Source organism: Aureococcus anophagefferens (assembly GCF_000186865.1).
Source record: "Aureococcus anophagefferens unplaced genomic scaffold AURANscaffold_20, whole genome shotgun sequence".
Lineage (NCBI taxonomy): Eukaryota > Pelagophyceae > Pelagomonadales > Pelagomonadaceae > Aureococcus > Aureococcus anophagefferens.
Genome location: NW_008705580.1, coordinates 116,152 through 135,093, shown reverse-complemented (window position 1 = coordinate 135,093; position 18,942 = coordinate 116,152). Strand labels below are relative to the sequence as shown.

The window sequence follows — 18,942 nt, the reverse complement described above, 5'->3', positions numbered from 1 at the left end:
GGCGAAGACGGAGCCGCCCGGCGGCATCGGCGTCGCCGCGACGCCCGAGGCGAAGCGCGTGGGCTTCGGCTTCGCCATCAACTGGATGAACATGCGCGACGCCTACAGCGGGCGCATCCTCTGGGAGCAGAAGCAGGGCTGGGCCGACATGTACGAGCGCGAGATCCTCGCGCGCGTGCCGCGGTCGATCCTGTCGTGCCGCGCGGTGAGCCGCGAGGTCAACTTCAGCTCGGAGCAGAAGATGGAGCACTTCCGCCTCGAGCAGCGCGTCCTCCTCCACGACCAGCCCTTCGAGGCCTGGAACTTCCAGTTCGGCTTCGTCATGCCCGGCTCCACGAACTCGTGGCAGCAGGTCATCGAGGCCGCGGACGAGATGATGCCCGCGGAGGTCCTCAACGGCAACGTCGTCATCGAGACCTCGTTCTTCGACGGCGACATGCTCATCGCGAAGTGCCGCGTCCGCATCTTCTACGACGCATAGGGGCCGCGCGACGCGCGGCGGCCGGCGCGCGGCGGGTCCTAAGCGCTCGGATTTAAGGTACCGGGGGCCCTCGGGCCACGCGGGGCACGTTCTCGGATTCTCGGAATGGGACCCTTCGGTCCGCGGAGCGAGTCCTAGGCGCTCGGATTTTAGGGGATGGGGGGCCCCTTAGGTCACGCGGGACACGTTTTCCTTAGGTCCGCGGAGCGGGGCACGTTCTCCGCGCGCCCTAGGTCTCGGGGTCGAAGCGCCGCGCGTTCGCCGTGCGGCGCTCGCGGAGCGCCGCGTCGGCCTCGACCTGGTCCACGAAGCCGACGCGGCGCGCGGTCGACGCGGCGGGCGCGACGTCCGCGGCCGGGGCGTCGTCGTCGTCGTCGTCGTCCGGCGCCGCGCCGTCGCCGGCGTCGTCGTCGCCGTCGCCGGGCCGCGACGCGAGCGAGGACTCGCGGTCGAAGCGGACGTGGATGTTCTGCTGGAACGCGCTCGTCTCGAGCGCGCTCAGCTGCTCCGCGAGGTCGTCGTCGTCGGAGTCGTAGTCGTCGCGCCGCGGCACGAGGTCGACGTCGCTGTCGTCGGAGAAGAGGTCCTCGTCCTCGCGGTCCGCGCGGCGGAAGTAGGCGTCCGCGGCGCCGTCGTCGTCGTCGTCGCTCTCGCCGTCGCCCGCGGCGGCCTCGACGGCGGCCGCGGGCCGCAGCGCGCGCGCGAGGCGCCGGCAGGAGCGCCGGAGCACGGGGTAGACGCACGCGCGGGCCACGTAGACGACGAGCGCGAAGACGACGAGGAACGAGAAGACCATGACGGACGCGCCGCGGCGCCGCGCCTCCGTCGCGGAGCCGCGGCCGCGCCGGAAGACGTCGAAGACCTCGCCGGACACGGACGCGACGATGATCGTGAGCAAATTCGCCGTCTCCTCGAGGAAGAGCTCCTGGAACTCCTGGTGGAGCCGCATGACCTGTGTGGAAATCAAATCTTCAACCCGACTTCAATGTGCGCGTATGCGACGGTCTTGGTGCGAGTCTTTCTGCTGTGCTTCGAGAGCTCGACGAGAGCAATCGATTCGTCCAAAAATCAGCCGCATCGACTTCGATTTGACCGAGATAGAGAGTTCTGAAGTTTGCTGGGGACCCCCCAAACCACTGTTTGATTTCCACGCAGCGCGTGACGAAGCCGCCGCAGACGAGCGCGGCCGCGTGGAGCCGCGGCCGCTCCCAGTTCACGTAGCCGAGCCGCTCGCGCACGTTGTCGAGGCTCCAGCCCGCCGCGTGGCCCCGGCGGAAGTCGCGGTTGACGTCGCGGTCGTCGTGGTCCGCGTCGACGATGAGCTCGTCGTCGTCCTCGAAGAGCCGGTCCCGGAACCGCGCCCACCGGTCCGCCGCGGCGCGCCAGAACACCGGCCGGGGCACGTCCGTCGGGTCGTCCGTGGACACGAAGAGGCCGCTCTCGCGGCGCACGGTCCCCAGGCGCGCGTGGAGCCGCCGCGGCACCGCGGACGCCTTGAGCACCGCGCGCGCCTCGCGGACGTCGACGAGCTGCACGGGCGTCACGGGCGTCTCGTGCCGGAAGGGCACGAGGGGCACGTGGAGCGGGTCGCGGATGTGGCGCAGCTTGGGCACGAGCAGCGCCGGCAGGTAGATGAGCAGGATGAGCGACCGCAGATTCTCGAAGACGAAGATGATGAGGAACATGGTCATGACCGTCGCGTAGAGCCAGTTCTCCTGCATGCTGCCCCGGTCGTAGGCCCGCGCGAAGAAGAGCATGAAGTAGCCCATGCCGACCAGCGCCAGGCAGACGACGCCCACGGCGGCGCGCCGCGCGTTGGGCGACACGGCGTCCGCGCCCGCGGCGCCCGCGTCCTTGACGGCCTCGAGGGAGCAGTGGCGGTAGAAGAGGTCGCGCTCGATGCCGTGGAGCTCCTCGGCGACCTTGAGCTGGTAGAGCGCGAGCAGGCGCTTCGCGTGCGCCGCGTCGCCGTCGTGGATCCTGTCGATCCACCGGCTCGCGACCGTGATCGAGTCCACGAGCACCGCGTGCACGCGCGTCGCGAAGGTCCGCTGCCAGAAGAACGCGTCCGGGTCGAGGTGCCAGTACGCGCCGTGGTGCCGCAGCAGCGCGACGAGCGCGCTGCGGTACGGCGACGCCGCGCGCCGGTCCAGAAAGTCCCGGAGGCTCCGCATGTTCGCCGTCCGCCGCAGGAGCGCGCGCCGGTCGAAGGTCGCGCCGCCCGCCGCGGCCACGGTCCCCACGACGTCGGGCCCGGCCGCGGCCGGCGGCGGCGCCGCGCCGCGCCGCGGCGGCGGCGCGACCGCGCCGTCGTAGACGCCGTCGTCGAGGTCCGCGATCGCGTCGCGGATCTCCTGGCGCTGGCGCAGCACGAGGCGCATGGTCTGCCAGCGCGCGAGGGACGCGAAGGCGTGGGCGATGCGCTCCGCCGTCCGCGCGCGCTTGACCTCCTTGGCCGCCGCGGACCCGCCGAAGGCCCGCTGGAGGAGCCGCGTGAGCCGGTCGTCGCGCTTGTAGCGCGGGTCGGGCACCTCGTCCATGCCCAGGTTCGCCAGCAGCTGGCGCCCGGCGAGGAATTCCGACGGGTAGCCGCCCGCGTTTGAGCCGCGGCGCCGCCGCGCGGCGAGCTCGGACGCGGTGACCACGGGCGCGAAGACGTAGGAGTCGAAGATCCAGTTCGCGAATTTCAGGAGCGGCAGCGTGATGGCCACGGAGACGACGGCCATCTGGAGGCGCATGAAGAAGATCTCGCCAGAGCCCCGCGGCGGGTCGAAGACGCACTCGGGCTCCGTGGACACGTCCCAGCGGCAGTTGTTGTCCGTGCCGAACGACGTCGACGACCGGATGTTCTCGCAGCTCGCCGCGTCGTCCGCGACCTTGCAGAGCCCCACGGGGTAGGACACCCAGGCCGTGACGGCCTCGCAGACCGCGATGATCATGGTCTCGAAGAAGGCGAGGAGGCAGCGCCGCCACCGCGGGTGGTCCCGCGAGTAGACGGACGCGATGGAGAACCACGAGTGGTTGTAGTAGACCGTCCAGAGCACGAGGCGCAGCTCCTTGAAGGACTTGGCCTCCGCCTCGTCCGGGTTGCGCAGCGTGCGCCGCACGAGGCGGTGCTTCGTGACGACGGACGGCAGCGACGCGCGGAGCACCGCGCGGTGCACGGACCGCGCGTGCGCCTTCAGGTCGCGCGCGGACGACGCCGGCGTGAGCTGCGCCTTGAGCTTCTGCTTCGCGAGCGACTTCTCGAGCTGGTGGAGCCGCGTGCGCTGGCGCGCCGACGACGGCCGCCGCGCCTTGGTCGCCGCCGCGCGCGACGCCGCGGCCTCGCGCGCGGCCTCGCGCTTCTCGAAGCGCCGGTCGAGCGCGTGGCCGACGGCGGCGAACGCGAGCCAGACCTGGGCAGGAAAAGAGAGATTCAAGTTCGCTTCAACGTGAGTGTTCCGCGCCCGCGCGTTCCAAAAAAAGCATCCACGCTTCGAGACCGTTCCAAGAGATGATCGCTCGTCCAAAAATCAGCCGAAACGAGTGGAAAACGGCCGAGATAGGAGCCTTTGAAGTTGGGAATTTCGCACCCTTTTCCTGCCCTGAGCCAGACGGCCGCGCACGACGCCATGAAGGAGAAGACGACCCAGCTCTGCGTGAGGAGGCTCGTCGACAGGGGGTCGTTGAAGGACGTCGCCGCGTAGGCCGCGTAGGCGTCCGCGGACGACATCGCCGCGTAGTCGCGCGGCGGCGCGCCCGGCGCCGCGGCGCACGCGCACGTCGTCTGCTCCGAGTCCGACGACGCCTCGTCGACGGCGCAGCCGTCCGCGTCGACCCAGTCCCCGCCGTCCTCGTCGAAGACCTCGCAGCGCACGGCGGCCGCGTAGGCGCAGGAGAGCGCGACGGCGACGCGCGTCGACGCGTTCCAGCCCGCGCAGACGTCCGCGGCGACGTCCGCCTCGGCGACGGCGCCCTCGCAGTACGTCGCCGAAGTTGTTTCACCACAAACAAGGAAGATCGTCGCATCCGAGGCCGGCGGCAGGTCGCCGAGCGTCGCGTTGCCGCCGGCCGTCGTCGGCAGCGAGAGCTTGAACGTCGCGGCCGCGCCGCTGCCGACGCCGACGCGCCGCGCCTCCGACAGGACCGGCGTCGCGGCCGACGGGTGCGGGTCGCGCGCGTAGCGGACGACGGACACGTCGGCGTCGTCGCTGCCCGTCGTGACCTTGGCGTCGGGCCCGACGCGCCGGTAGAAGTTGACGCTCTTGAAGGTCTTCGCGCCCGACGCGGACGCGCCCGTCGTCGACGCGAGCAGCCGCGTCGCGACGAGCCGCAGGCCCGCGCCGTCGTCGATGTCGGTGGCGTCAGCGCCCGGCGTCGCCTCGACGAGGAGCGACGCCGCGACGTCGTCGAGGAGCGACGCGAACGTCGCCGGCGCGTCCTCGAGCCGCCGCGCCGCCGCCGCGGGGGCCGCCGCGCGGTCGCCGTAGGCCGGCGTCGCAATCTTCTCGCTCCCCGCGAAGAGCCCGAGGCCGTCGAGGCGCCCGAGCGTCTTGAGGAAGCTCGCCGCCGCGTCCGCCGCCACGGGCACGTCCCGCAGCGAGCTCACGACGTCGGCGACCGTCGCCGCGAGCGCGTCCTGCTCCTCCGGCGCCTGGGCCTCGAGGGCCTCGACGTCGGCCGTGACGGCGTCGGCGATCATCGCGCGCGTGTTGATCGTCTCCTGCTCGTCGACCGTGTCGGCCTGGAGCTCGACGACGGCCTCGAAGGCGTCGATGAGCTCCGCGACGACCTCGACCTTGATCTCCAACGCCGCGGCCGCCGCGGCCTCGGCCTCGGCGCGCGCGGCCGCGCCCGTCGGCGCGCGCGACGGCTCGCGCGTCGTCGGCGACCGCGTCGTCGGCGGCGGCGTCGCGGGCGCGGGCGTCGGCGCGCCCGGCGTCACGGACGGCGCGGGCGTCGTCGGCGCGAGCGTCGTCGGCGCGCGGCTCGGCGCCGACGTCGCGGCGTCGACCGCGGCGAGGCGCCGGAGCATCGTCGCCGTCTGGTGGATGGCGTTGACGAGCTCGTCGACGTCGTCGGTCTCCAGCGCCTCCTCGATGGCCTCCGCCGCGGCCTCCTCGACGGCCCCGAGGTCCGCGAGCGGGACGACGTCGACCCAGGCCTCGGCGCGCGCGCGCGTGCCGTCCGCGTCCCAGACGTAGGCCACGACCCGCTTCCGCGCGGCCTCGCCGGCCATCGCGGCGAGGCCCGCGCTCAGGGTCACGGGGCCGGGCCGCGACGACGGCCCCCGCTGCACGATCGCGAACTCGCAGGCCTCGGACTCGCAGGCCTCGTCGGATTCGAAGAACGCGTACTCGAGCTTGGGCCGATCCGGCACGAACGACGCCGCGTCGGGCAGGCTCAGCTGGAAGAGGTCCGTCGCCTCGACGCCCCGGGGCGGGTCGACGCGCAGCTCGCCGGCCTTGGGCGGGCTCGCGGGCGCGTACCTCACGACGGCCCGGGCCTCCTCGTCGCCGTCCGCGTACTTGGCCGAGAGCTCCATGCCGTAGGGGCCGCCCGCGGCCGTGAGCGCGTCGCAGGGCACGTCCAGCGACACGAGCCGGTAGGCGAAGACGTCGCCGCTCGCGGGCGACGCCGCGACGGACGCGAGCGAGCCCTCGAGCGCGCCCTCGACGACCCGCCAGACGTAGCTGATGCCCTCGTCGACGTAGTCGCCCCCGACGTCCGCCTGGAACTTGCAGAGGCCCGACGCCGTCGCCCGCTCAAAGGCCGTGACGACGCCGACGTCCGGCACGCCCCGCGGGTCGACGACGACGGCGGCGTCGAGCTCGGCCGTCGCCTCGGCGACGCGGCCGCCACCGGACACCGCGAGCGTCACGACGTGGTCGCCCGCCGCGGCCGGCGTGAAGGCGAAGGTCGCCGTCGACGCGGCGCCGCAGCTGCCGCCCGCGGGGTCGACGCAGGACCACGCGTAGGCCAGGGCCGCCGGCGCGCCCGCGGCGACGTCGGGGTCGCGGCTCCCGGCGCCGTCGAGCTCCGCGACCGCGCCGACGGCGACGGACCGGCGGTCCGCGCCGGCGATGGCCGCCTCGAGCGGGCTCGGCGCGTAGGTCACGCGCGCGGACGCGGCGTTCTCGCGGCCGAGGCGGTCCGTGACCGTGACCTCGACGTCGACGAAGGCCGCGGCCGTCGCGTGCGCCGGCAGGCGGAACTTGTTCGGCTCCGAGAGCTGCTCGCCGCCGGCCGTCGACGCCCAGGCGTAGACGAGGCGCGCGGAGTCCGGCGCCTCGCCGGGGCAGGCGCTCGCCACGGCCTCGGCGACGAGCTCGACGACGTCGCCGCGGCGCTCCGCGGAGAAGTCGCCGGGCACGACGACGTCGGGCACGGCCGCGGCGCGCACGGCGATCGTCGCGGACGCGGCGTCGGCGCCGCCGAGGAAGTTCGTCGCTTCGACGCTCACCGCGAGCTCGCCGCCCGCGAAGGCGGAGACGTCGGCGAGCGTCGCCGACGGCGCGCCCCGCGCCCCGTCGGCCAGGACCGCGCCCGCGGGGACGGTCCAGACGACGTCGGCCCAGGGCCGGCCGCCGTCGCCCGTCGACGCGAGGATGTCGACGGCGACGGCGCCGCACGCGGCGACGGCCGCGGGCGCCGCGAGCGCGACGGCGGGCTCGACGGCGTCCCGCGGCGCCGCGACGACGACGGCGGTCGCCTCGCCGCCCGCCGCCGCGGCCCAGCAGGCCGGCCCGGGGAACGCGCGGACGCCGCGCGGCCGCGGCTCCGGCCGGAGCCACGCGCGGCCGCCGGGCGCCGCGGCGCTCGCCGCGCCGGGCACGACGCGCAGCGTATACGCGTCCTCGAAGTAGCACGTCGCGCCCTCGCCGAGGCCGTCGACGACGAGGACGTCGCCGCAGGCGAACGCGGCCGCGAGGCCCGCGCGGTCCGTCGCGCCTCCGAACGTCGCGACCTGCGCGGACATCGACGAGTGAGCCGGGGTCTCCCGACCACACTTCGGAACTCTCTCGCTCGGTAAAAATCGCGGTCATTCGGACGAGTCGTCCTCCCTCAAGTCGGGTTGAAGTTTTGGGTTCCGCGCGGGTCGCGACGATCGACGCGCCCGTCGCGTCGAACGAGACGGCCGCGAGGCCCGGCGGGTCCTCGGGCGGCCGGTCGGCGCAGAGCGTCGGCGCGAGCGTCGGCGCGGCACTCGGCGCGCCCTCCTCGAAGAGCTCGAGGGGCGGCGGCTCGCGCGCGACGGGCGCGAGCGTCGGCGCGGCCGTCGGCGCGGCGGTGGGCGCGGGCGTCGCGGGCGCGAGCGTCGGCGAGCCCGGCGTCACGGTGGGCGCCGGGGTCGGCGTGACTGAGGGCGCGGGCGTCGGCGTGACCGAGGGCGCGGGCGTCGGGGAGGCCGAGGGCGCGGGCGTCGGGGCGGGCGTCACGGGCGCGAGCGTCGGAGAGCCCGGCGTCACGGTGGGCGCCGGGGTCGGCGAGACCGAGGGCGCGGGCGTCGGAGTGACCGAGGGCGCGGGCGTCGGAGTGACCGAGGGCGCGGGCGTCGGGGCGGGCGTCACGGGCGCGAGCGTCGGCGAGCCCGGCGTCACGGTGGGCGCCGGGGTCGGCGAGACCGAGGGCGCGGGCGTCGGAGTGACCGAGGGCGCGGGCGTCGGAGTGACCGAGGGCGCGTGGTGGTGGGGGCGGGCGTCACGGGCGCGAGCGTCGGCGAGCCCGGCGTCACGGTGGGCGCCGGGGCCGGCGAGACCGAGGGCGCGGGCGTCGGAGTGACCGAGGGCGCGGGCGTCGGAGTGGCCGAGGGCGCGGTGGTGGTGGGGGCGGGCGTCACGGGCGCGAGCGTCGGAGAGCCCGGCGTCACGGTGGGCGCCGGGGTCGGAGAGACCGAGGGCGCGGGCGTCGGCGTCCCCGTGGGCGCGGCCGTCGGAGCGACCGAGGGCGCGAGCGTCGGCGCGGCCGTCGGCGCGGCGGTGGGCGCGGGCGTCGCGGGCGCGAGCGTCGGCGAGCCCGGCGTCACGGTGGGCGCCGGGGTCGGAGAGACCGAGGGCGCGGGCGTCGGCGTGACCGAGGGCGCGGGCGTCGGAGTGACCGAGGGCGCCGCCGTGGGCGCGGGCGTCGCGGGCGCGAGCGTCGGCTCGCCCGGCGTCACGGTGGGAGCCTGCGTCGGCGTCCCCGTGGGCGCGGCCGTCGGCGACGTCGTCGGCGTCCCCGTGGGCGCGGCCGTCGGCGCCGCCGTGGGCGCGGGCGTCGCGGGCGCGAGCGTCGGCTCGCCCGGCGTCACGGTGGGAGCCTGCGTCGGCGTCCCCGTGGGCGCGGCCGTCGGCGACGTCGTCGGCGTCCCCGTGGGCGCGGCCGTCGGCGCCGCCGTGGGCGCGGGCGTCGCGGGCGCGAGCGTCGGCTCGCCCGGCGTCACGGTGGGAGCCTGCGTCGGCGTCCCCGTGGGCGCGGCCGTCGGCGACGTCGTCGGCGTCCCCGTGGGCGCGGCCGTGGGCGCCGCCGTGGGCGCGGGCGTCGCGGGCGCGAGCGTCGGCTCGCCCGGCGTCACGGTGGGAGCCTGCGTCGGCGTCCCCGTGGGCGCGGCCGTCGGCGACGTCGTCGGCGCCGCCGTCGGGTCGGGCCGCAGGCACTTGTCCGCGTCGTCCGGGTCCGTGCTCGTCCCCGCCGGGCAGTCGAGGCACTGCCAGCCGGGCTCGCCGTCGAAGGCGGTCACCGTCGGGTTGTCCAAGACCGACTCGTGGAACTCGGTCCATGAAAACCCCTCGGGGTCGCACACGGAGGTTTCGCCCCCGGCGTCGGTGTAGACGGTGGTCAGGCTGTCCTGGACGAGGGCAAGGATGGCCCAGCTGCCGGCGTCGCTGCGCCGCAGCGTGCTCTGCTCGAACTCGTGGACGTAGCTCAGGCCGTTCTCCACGTTGCACGCGCCGTCGCCGACGACTCGCTCGGCCTCCTCGACGACGGCGAAGTAGCGCCCGTCGACGTCGGCGCGGCCAGTGCCGGCGACGACGAGGAGCGCCGGCGACTCGGCGAAGCCCGGCACGGCGTTGAGGAAGCGGCGCTCGCCGTCGGCGCAGACGAGCGCGGGCGTCGGCGCGGCCGACGGCGCGGCCGTGGGCGCGGCCGTCTGCGCGGCCGTCGGCGCGGCCGTCGGCGCCGGCGTCGGGATGTCGACGACGACGACGGTGACCGTCGCCGAAGACGCCGCGGTGGGAGCGTCGTTTGTGCAGCGGACCGTGACCGCGACGCGTTCGACGACCATCGACGGATGCAAGGCGGGGCTCCAGTCCTCGTCGATGAGCTGCACGGTGAGCGCGAAGCCGTCCTCGGGATCCGCGGGGGGCGCGAGTTCGCGGACATCATCGCAGTCCTGGACGCAGTCCTGGACCTGGGCCGTCAGCTCGATGCCGAAGCACTCGCTGAAGCGGCCCGCGTACGCGACGAGAATGGCGCAGGGTCCCGCGTGCGGGCACTCGTAGGGGGCGGTGGTGGCGTCGTTCACGGACTCGATCGTCCAGGAGGCGTCGCGGCACGCGCTGTCGTCCTGGGGGTCGTTGGTCTCCCCCGCCGGGCAGTCGACGCAGGCGTTGGTGCCGACGACAGGGACCTCGACGCGCTGGTGCGGGCCGCAGACGAGCCGCGACGTCGGCGCGGGCGTCGTCGGCGTCCCCGTGGGAGCAGCCGTCGGCGCGGCCGTCGGCGTCCCCGTCGGCGCGGCCGTCGGCGCGCCCGTGGGCGCGGCCGTCGGGTTGGCCGTCGGGTTGGGGGTCGGGTTGGCCGTCGGCGCGGCCGTCGGCGCGGCCGCGGGCGCGGCCGTCAGCGCGCCCGTGGGCGCGCCCGTGGGCGCGGCCGTCGGGTAGCCGACGATCTCGAGCGTGAGCTTCGGGGCCTCGGGGCTCGTCGTGCCGCCGTCCGAGCCGACGCAGGAGACGACGACGTCGTAGACGTGGTTCGCGCCGTCCGCGGCGAGCGTGCGGCCGTCCGTGAGGTCGACGGACGCGACCGGCGGGTCCGACGACGCGGTCCACGCGCGCGTCGCGACGTAGCCCCGGGCCGTCTGGTCTTCGTCCGTCGCGGCCCCGGCGGCGACGACGGCGCCGTCGCCGCTCAGGGCGACGGCGACGCCGAGGCCGTCCCGGGCGCCGTCGGGCGACGCGCGCGTGCCGTCGACGTCCGCGCCGCGCGGCCGCCACGCCGCGCCGTCCCAGGCGAGGACGCGCGCGTGGCCCGCGGCATCGGCGGCGGGCGTCGTCTCCGTCGGGCTGTTGTCGGCTTGCATCTGGGCCGGGTGGCGCCGTCCGTCGGCGAATGCCTGATACGCGCGCATGGCCTCCATCGGATGACTCGCGGTACCGATAGGCTGCCACGGAGACGCCGTGAAGTCGTAGCCGCTCGAGTAGTCGACATGCCCAGTGCCCGCATTATGAAGAGCGAGCGCGTCGGCGTAATCAGCGCCCGCAAACGTGCGCTTCTGCACCGACCACATGTCCCAACCGTCGTTTGTAAACAGCGCCGCCACGTACACTCGTACCTCGCTCCCATCGTCCTCACTGCGCTCGTACAGACCGACCAGCGGGTCCGAAACGACGGCACCCGTCTTGTCGAAGGAATACGGGAATAGACGGTACTCGCCGACCAGCTCCGGGTTGTCTGTGAATGACGCCGGCACGCGGAAGCCCCCGGTGTCGTGGCCCGGCGCGCCGCCGGCGACGACGAGGCCGTCGGCCGAGAGCGCGACGGACCGGCCGAAGTTGTCGTACGGCGCCGCGCCGTCGATGGCGTCGCCGCGGAGCGCCCAGCAGGGGGGATCGCGGTCGTCGCCTATTTGCGCGCAGCCGGCGGCGTCGCCGCGCCACTCGTAGACGCGCACGACGCCCCGGTCGCAGCAATCCCCCCCGGAGCTCCCGTCGTTGCGGTAGGACCCGAGGGCCAGGACGGCGCCGTTCGCGGAGAGCGCGATCGCGCGGCCGACGTTGACCTCCTCGCCGCCGACGCGCTCGAGGCCCGCGGTGCGCCGCGGAACCCACCGCCCCCGCCACTCCCAGGCGTAGACGTGGCCGACCTTGTCGTTGGCGTCGCCGGGCGCGCCGGCGGCGACGACGTCGCCCGCCGCGCTCAGCGCCACGGACCAGCCGAGCGCGCCCTCGCCGTCTTCGCCGTCGACGTCGCCGCCGCGCTGCGCCCAGACGGAGAAGTACGCGCCATCGGCCTGCCGCTCCCAGACGGACACCTGGCCCCGGTTGATCTCGCCGTCGTCGAAGAAGGGCGCCCCCACGGCGAGGACGGCACCGTCGGCCGAGAGCGAGACGGAGTGCCCGAAGCTCGCGCCCGCCTGGAAGTCCTGGAAGTCGGGACTGGCGTCGACCGCGACCCAGCCCCCCGCGACCGACGCGTCGTACTCGAAGACGAAGACGGCGCCCCCCGCCCCCGAATCCGGCGCGCCGACGGCGAGCACGGCGCCGTCCGCGCTCAGGGCCACGCTGGCGCCGAAGCGCGCGCCGGCGCCGATGTCGACGTTCGCCGCGTCGAGCGTGGCCCCGAGCTGCGTCCACGGCGTCCCGCGGAAGACGCGGACGTGGCCCGCCTGGACGTCGCCCGAGGCCAGGACGGTGACGGCCCGCGTCGCGCCGACGGCCATCGTCGCGCCGTCCGCGGAGAGCGCGAGCCACCCGGAGTTGTCGTCGCTGCCGCCGTGGTCGCCCGCGGCCGCGCCGTGGACGTCGTCGAAGCCGCCGGCGACGTAGTCGGGCCAGGCCTCGCGGGCGGCGCCGATGGCGTAGACGCCCTCCGTCAGGCGGCGGGCGCCGCCGCCGGCGCCCGCGCCGTCGCCGACGTCCGCGGCCCACGACGCGGAGACGCGGAACGACGCGCAGTCCTCCGCGCGGCCGTCGTAGACGACGGCGAGCGCGCAGCCGCCGCCGGACGGCGCGCACCGGCGCTCGGCCTCCCCCGTCGCCTCGCCGTCGGCGTGGACCCACGCGGCCTCGAGCGTCGTCGCGCGGCAGCCTTGTACGTACGTGAGGCCCGCGCCGCAGTCCTCGCAGAGGCCCGCGCCCGCGTTCGTTGCCCGCCGCTGGTGGGGGCCGCACGCGACCGTGGGCGACGGCGCGAAGGTCACCGGCGCGGCGGCCGCCGTCGGCGCGGCCGTCGGCGCGGCCGTCGGCGCGGCCGTCGGGGCGGCCGTCGGGGACGGCGTCGGCGCGACTTCGCCCGTCGGCGCGGCCGTCGGCGCGAGCGCGTGCGGCGCGGCCGTCGACGGCGCGGCCGTCGGCGCGAGCGTCGGCGCGGGCGTCGGGTCGTGCCGCGCGCACGCGCCGGCGTCGTCCGGGTCGGTGAACGCGCCGTCCGGGCACGGGAGGCACGTCCAGCCGGCGTCGCCGACGTAGACCGCGTGGTCGAGGCGCCCGGCGACCCCCTCGGCGGCGCCGGCGCCCCCAAGCGCGTCGGCGCCCCCCCGCCGCGCGGACGCGTCGAGGTCGTCGCCGACGGCCCGGAGCCAGACGTAGAACTCGGTCCGCGCGTCGGAGAAGCTCAGGGGCGGCGAGAAGTCCGCGAAGCGCACCTCCGAGAAGGCCGTCGTCGCCCCCGAATCGAAGGCCGTCGCCGCCGACGCCGCAACGGACGTGAGCCCGGCGAAGCGGACGGCGGGGTCGGCGCTCGCCGCGCGTCCGTCGTCGACGTCGTCGGCGTCGTAGACGTCGAGGCGCGCGGTGCCCGAGCCCGCGAGGTAGAGCGACACGGCCGCGACGTCCTCCGCCGCCGCGTACCGCACGTAGACGTTGTACCCAGAGTTCGGATAGCATCCGCCTCCCGCCTCCGGCTCGACCGCGCCGTAGCCGCGGCATTCCCACCCATGAGTGCTCCAGTCGAAGCCCGCGCAGTTGGGCGCCGCGTCGCAGAGAGCCTTGCAGTACACGAGCGGGATCGGTTTCGGGCCCTCGTAATCGGCGCGGCCGCTGCTCTCGCCGAAGACGTAGCCGGACTCGCACCAGCCCATGCCCAGGCCGACGCCGGGGTACTCGAGGTACTCGTAGACCGTCTCGCTCGCGACGCGCTCGATCGTCTGCCACGCGGCCGCCGCGTTGCTCGCCGTCGCGTCCGCGAACGACGCGCGGGCCCGCTTGCGGAAGGCCGTCACGTCCGGGACTTCGGGGACCCAGCCGTAGCCGTTCCAGGGCGCGTGGAGATCGCCGGCCTTGGCCGTCCAGGCGAGCGCGCTCGGGTCGCAGGTCGAGCCCTGGGCCTCGTAGAAGATGCCCAAGCCGGCCTCGTCGATGTAGTACTTGTCCGCGTCCGCGCGTTGGATTCGGACGCCGGCCGTGAACTCGTGGTCCCACCGGAGGCCGCTCAGGAGGTCGCACGAATCGCCGCCGAAGCCGTCGTCCCGGTTGCGGAAGTAGCGCCCGTCGATGGCGTCGTGGCCCGTCCCGGAGACCTCGATGAGCGCGGGCGCGGCGTCCGCCTCGTCGGCGAACGCCGCGTGCGTGTTGAGGAAGCGCCGCTCGCCGTCGGCGCAGACGAGCGCGGCCGTCGGCGCGGCCGTCGGCGCGGCCGTCGGCGCGGCCGTCGGGTTGGCCGCGCACGGGTTCTCGAGCCAGTCCACGTACTTGTGCGTGTGGCGGGGGAGGTACGCGTCGGCGCCCACGACGATGTCCACGTCGCCGTCGCCGTCGAGGTCCGCGACGGCGACGCTCCGCACCGAACTGTCCAGTTTGTCCGACCAGATGGGGCCGGTGTTTGTGGCGAAGGTCGCCTCGCCCCGGCCGGGACCCAGGTTTTCGTGCTCGACGACGCTGGACCGGTCGCGGTGGATCGCGACGACGTCGAGGTCCGCGTCGCCGTCGAGGTCCGCGAGGTGGACCTGGTGTCGGTTGTCTGTAGTGAGCTGCTGGCTCCGCTCCGCGGCGTAGGGGAGCCCGCGCGCGTAGATGTGCACGGCGCCCGTCGGCGCGCCCGTCGGGGAGCCGCCCGTGTCCTCCGGCGCGCCCAAGGCCACGACGCCGCCGTCCGCGGACAGCGCGACGGTGTCGCCGCCGCGCGCGTCGTCGCGCGCCGCCGCGTCGTCCCACGTCCCGCGCTGCGCCCACGCGGCGCCGTCCCAGACGAAGACGCCCACGCACCCCGGGTTGGCGCTGGCGATGTCGTTCCCGATCGCGCCGACGGCGAGCGCGGCGCCGTCCGCGCTCAGCGCCACGGACGCGCCCGCCTTGAAGTTCTCCTCGGCGCGGCCGTCGACGTCCGCGCCGCGCCGGACCCACTCGTCCGTGTCCGCGTCGAAGGCCCAGACGCGCACGCGGCCGACGTCTTCGACGGTGGCGTCGGCGACGTCGTCGCTGGAGGGAGAGCCGACGGCGACGACGTCGCCGGCGGCGCTCAGCGCGACCGAATGCCCCGCCTCGTCGCCCGCCTCGCCGTCGAGGGCCTGGCCTCGCTGCGCCCAGGCCGCGCCGTCCCACTCGAAGACGTGCGCGACGCCGGCCGTCGCCCCGTGGTTGCTCGACCCGACGGCGACGACGGCGCCGTCTCGGCTCAGCGCGACGGACGAGCCGAATTTTCCTTGCGCCGGCTTCAGCTCAAAGACGTCGTCGCCGCGCTTCGTCCACGCGGCGCCGTCCCACGCGTAGACGTGCACGAAGCCGTCGGACGATTGCGCCGGGGCGCGCGGCGCGCCGATGGCCAGAACGGTCGCGTCGCCGCTGAGCGCGAGCGCGGTTCCGAAGTCGCCGTACGCGTCTTCTCCGTAGATGCGGTCGCCCTTTTGTTGCCATTCGCCGCTCTTCCATTCGAAGACGTGCACCGCCCCCGATTCATTGGCGGTGGATTGCCCCTCCGGGCAGGACAGGGGGGTAGGGCAGAGACGATCGTACGACGGCTCCGAGACGGCGACGGTGAGACCGTCGTCGCTCAGCGACACCACGCTCCCGAAGCCACCACCGTCGACGCACGGCGAGACATCGCAGGTCGGGTCGACGATCGTCGAGTCACCGGGGTCGCCGCGCAGGACGTACGAGCCCGCTCCCTCGTCCGCGTCCGGGTCCCAGTCGAGGACCTGGACGAAGCCGTGGCCGCGCGCGCCGACGGCGACGGTGGCGCCGTCGGCGCTCATGGACACCGAGGTGCCGAAGCCCGCGTCGGACCCCGCCTCCCACTCGATGGTGTCGCGCGCCCCATACGCGGCGCGCCAGGAGACGATGCCCGTCGACGTCGCCGTCGCCATGTCCGGCCACCCGTCGCCGTCGACGTCGCCGAAGGCGAAGCCCTGGAAGTCGGCGACGGCGAGCGCGTGGCGCCGCGACCAGGCGCGGAACTTTTGGTTCGCCGTCGGGTCGTCCATGGAGAAGAACTCGACGCCGTCGGCGTGGCCGTGCGCGACGTCGACGTGGCCGTCGCCGTCGACGTCGACGAGCGCGACGTCGACGGTCGCGTAGTCCGTCGGGAGGTCGACCGTCACCCAATTATCGACCGGGGTGTGGTCGGGAGCGTCCACGTTCTGGCAGTGCAGGCCGAGGCTCCCCGCCCCGTTGCCCGACTCGGGCGGCGGCCCGCCGGTGACGACGACGACCTGGTCGACGCCCGGGGCGCCCGCGACGTCGGCGACGCCGACGGCGAGCGCGACGCCCGCCGCCCCGTCGAAGGCCCAGCCAAATTCGAAGGGCTCGCTCTTGGTGAAGCGCTCGGCGACGCCTCCCGCTTCCTGCGTGTAGAGGACGACGTGTTCGACGCAGCCGACGAGGATGTCGAGGTCTCCGTCGCCGTCCGCGTCGAGGACGGCGACGGAGCTGTAGTCGTCGCAGATGGTGCCGTCCCGGATCGTCGTCCCGACGAAGCTCGGGGCGCTGGGACTGCCGTCGTTGAGAAAGACCGTCAGCCGCAGCTTCGACGCGACCTCGGAGATCGCGATGACGTCCACGGAGCCGTCGCCTGCGATCGAAGCGTCGCGCGCGCGCGCGCGCGCGCCCGGGACGCGGCCGCGCGCCGTCCATGTCCCCCGTGGTCACGGCGCGATGTTTTTGCGCCTGGTACCCGTCCCCGACGTAGCCGACGTTAAAGTGGACGAGCGGACTCTCGTCCTCGGCCTCCTTGTCGGCGTCGTACCAGTCGTCCGGCGACGAGTCGCCCGACGCCTCGTGGGGCACGGAGTTCTTGACCGGACAGATGTAGGCCCGCGCGACGCCCAGGAGGGCCGCGACGCGGAGCGCGCGCATCGTCGAAAACACCTGCCGGCGGCGCGGGTCCGGCGGCGCGCGCGCGCGCGGCGCCGAGAGGGGCGGCGCCGAGCGGGGCGGGGCGTCTCCCCCCGCGGGTCGGGCGCCCGGCGCGCGGCGCGGCGGCGCGGCGCGGCGCCCGGGGCGGCGGCGCGGGCGGCGGCGCGGTCGATCTCGGCGCTTCTCCCCCCCCCCGTCGCGCGGCGTCTCCCCCGTTCGCAGGATTCGGAGGTGTGCCCCGAGCGAGCGCAGGACGTCGGGCGGGGGCGGACGCCGCGACGCGCGTTCGTTGATTGCTCGGTGACTGCTCGGTTCTCCTCTTCCTCTGACGTCCTCGAATTTGCCGCCCCCTCGCCACACAGCCGGCTCGGAGGCCTCCTCGCCCGGGCGCTGGCGGCCTCCTCGACGATCTCGCCGCCGACCGCCGCGCCGACCTCGTCGCTCCACGCGCCGTCCTGGCGAGTCTCGCGGAGGGCCATTCTCCCTCTGACGGGCGCTTCCACAACAACCTCCGCTCCCGGAGAGCGACCGGCGGCGGCTTCGATCATTAGATCGCGTCTCGCTCCTCGGCCGGCGGGGGCGGCGGGGCCGGGGCTGGCGGCGCGTCGGGCGCGGCGGGCGCGGCGGACGCGGCGGGCGCGGCGGGCGCGGCGGCGGGCGCCGCGGCGGGCGCGGCGGGCGCGGCCGGCTCCGCCTCCGCGGGCGCGGCGTCCGCGTCGGCCGCGGCGTCGCCGCCGCCCTCGACGTCGCGCGCCGCGTCGCAGCCGCCCTCTCGCGCGTCGTCGGGCGCCTCGACGTCATCGACGATGGGCCGGGCGCAGAGGGGGCAGCTCGCCTTGCGCTTCAGCCACGTGCGGAGGCACTCCTCGTGGTAGACGTGCGGGCACCTAACGAGGGCGCGACGCTCCCAACTTCGGAGGCGCCGCTCGCGGTCGCGTCCCGCTCCGATGTGGCTCGCTTTCGGACGGGCGATCATCGCTCGAAGCGTGGACGCGTTCCCTCTCGGCGACGCGTCGCGCGACCGCGCGAGTCGAAGCGACCTCGCGTCGCCCTTTCGCGGCCCCGGCGGGCGCGGCAGCATCGCGACCGCGTCGCCCGCCTTGAGCGCGCCGAGGCAGATCGTGCAGGCGTCGCCACGCTCGTCGCCCTCGGCGAGGCGCCGCGTCCGGACGCTCGGCGGCGGCGCGGGCGCGGCCGCGGGCGCGGCCGCGGGCGCGGCCGCGGCGGGCGCGGCCGCGCGGCGGCCGCAGAGCCGCGCCGCGAAGCGGCCCCGCCGGCCGACGCAGAAGAGGACGACCAACATGGCGTACCACCCGGCGACGAGCGGCCAGCTGAAGGAGAAGAGCTCGTCGCCGCCGTCGCGGCCCAGACAAGCGCAGTCGTCGTCGTCGTCGCAGCAAAAGGCCGCGGCGTCGCAGGTGCAGGCGAAGGCCGTCGCGCCGCCGGCGCACGACGCGTTGACGGGGAGCGACATGTTGAGCGCGCAGGCCATCGCACGGAACCCCTCGGGGCAGGAGAGGCAGCCCCGAAGAGCTCGTCGTGCGAGAGAGCTAATCAACATCAACAATTCGTCAACGTGCACATCAAACAAAGGCGGCGATTGCCGCGGCGGCGCCCCGTCGCTGCTCTGGTGCCCGCTGCGACCACAGCGAAGTCCACCCGGCGACGCCTTTCCCCGCCGCTGCGGCGCTCATGGGCGAGCTCATCGCCCTCGAGGTGGGCCCCTGCGCGGCCCTCGACGCCTTCTGGACCGACGGCGCCGTCGACGCGGCCCAGGACCCGTTCCGGCGGCGCGGCGACGGGCGCAAGCGGCGCCTCGTCTTCGACGCGCGGCGCGGCGCCGTCGTCGCGTCCGCGGCGACCGCGTGGGACGCGGCGGCGCCGCCCGCCGTCGCCGCGGCCGCGCGCGCGCCGTTCGACGGCGCGCTCGTGCCGCTGCCGCTCTGGGGCGGCGCCGAGGCGCTGAGCGGCTTCGGCGGCTTCTTCGCCGGCTGCCGCGACGGCGGCGGCCTCGGCGCCGCGTGGTGGGACGACGCCTGCGACCGCCTGCGCCGGGAGCTCGAGGCCTGCGACCGCGTCTCGGGCTGCGTCGTCGCGTGCGACGGCGCGTTCGGCTACCGGGGCGTCGCCGCGGCGCTCCTCGCGGAGGTCGGCGACGAGTGCGCGCGGCGGCCGCGGCTCGCCTTCGCCGGCTTCGCCGCGGCGCCCGACGCCGCGCCGCTCGTCGCCGCCGCGGGCGCCGTCGACGCGGCGTTCGCGTTCCGCGAGCTC

The 18,942-nt window shown here is 75.5% G+C and overlaps 2 protein-coding genes across 2 annotated transcripts; one reads left to right on the top strand and one right to left on the bottom strand.

Moving 5' to 3' along the window:
- Positions 1–85: 85 nt before the first annotated feature.
- Positions 86–481, top strand: PDE5 (hypothetical protein; the record flags this gene model as incomplete). The annotated part of the gene is made up of 1 exon (XM_009041384.1): positions 86–481. One exon carries the CDS (start codon positions 86–88, stop codon positions 479–481), a length of 396 nt encoding a protein of 131 aa, XP_009039632.1.
- A 174-nt stretch (positions 482–655) lies between these two features.
- On the bottom strand, positions 656–18,163 carry AURANDRAFT_72138 (hypothetical protein; the record flags this gene model as incomplete). The annotated part of the gene is made up of 7 exons (XM_009041266.1): positions 656–1,433; positions 1,633–3,879; positions 4,080–7,430; positions 8,358–16,387; positions 16,530–16,683; positions 17,417–17,558; positions 17,712–18,163. 7 exons carry the CDS (start codon positions 18,161–18,163, stop codon positions 711–713), a joined length of 15,099 nt encoding a protein of 5,032 aa, XP_009039514.1.
- Between the last annotated feature and the right edge of the window lie 779 nt (positions 18,164–18,942).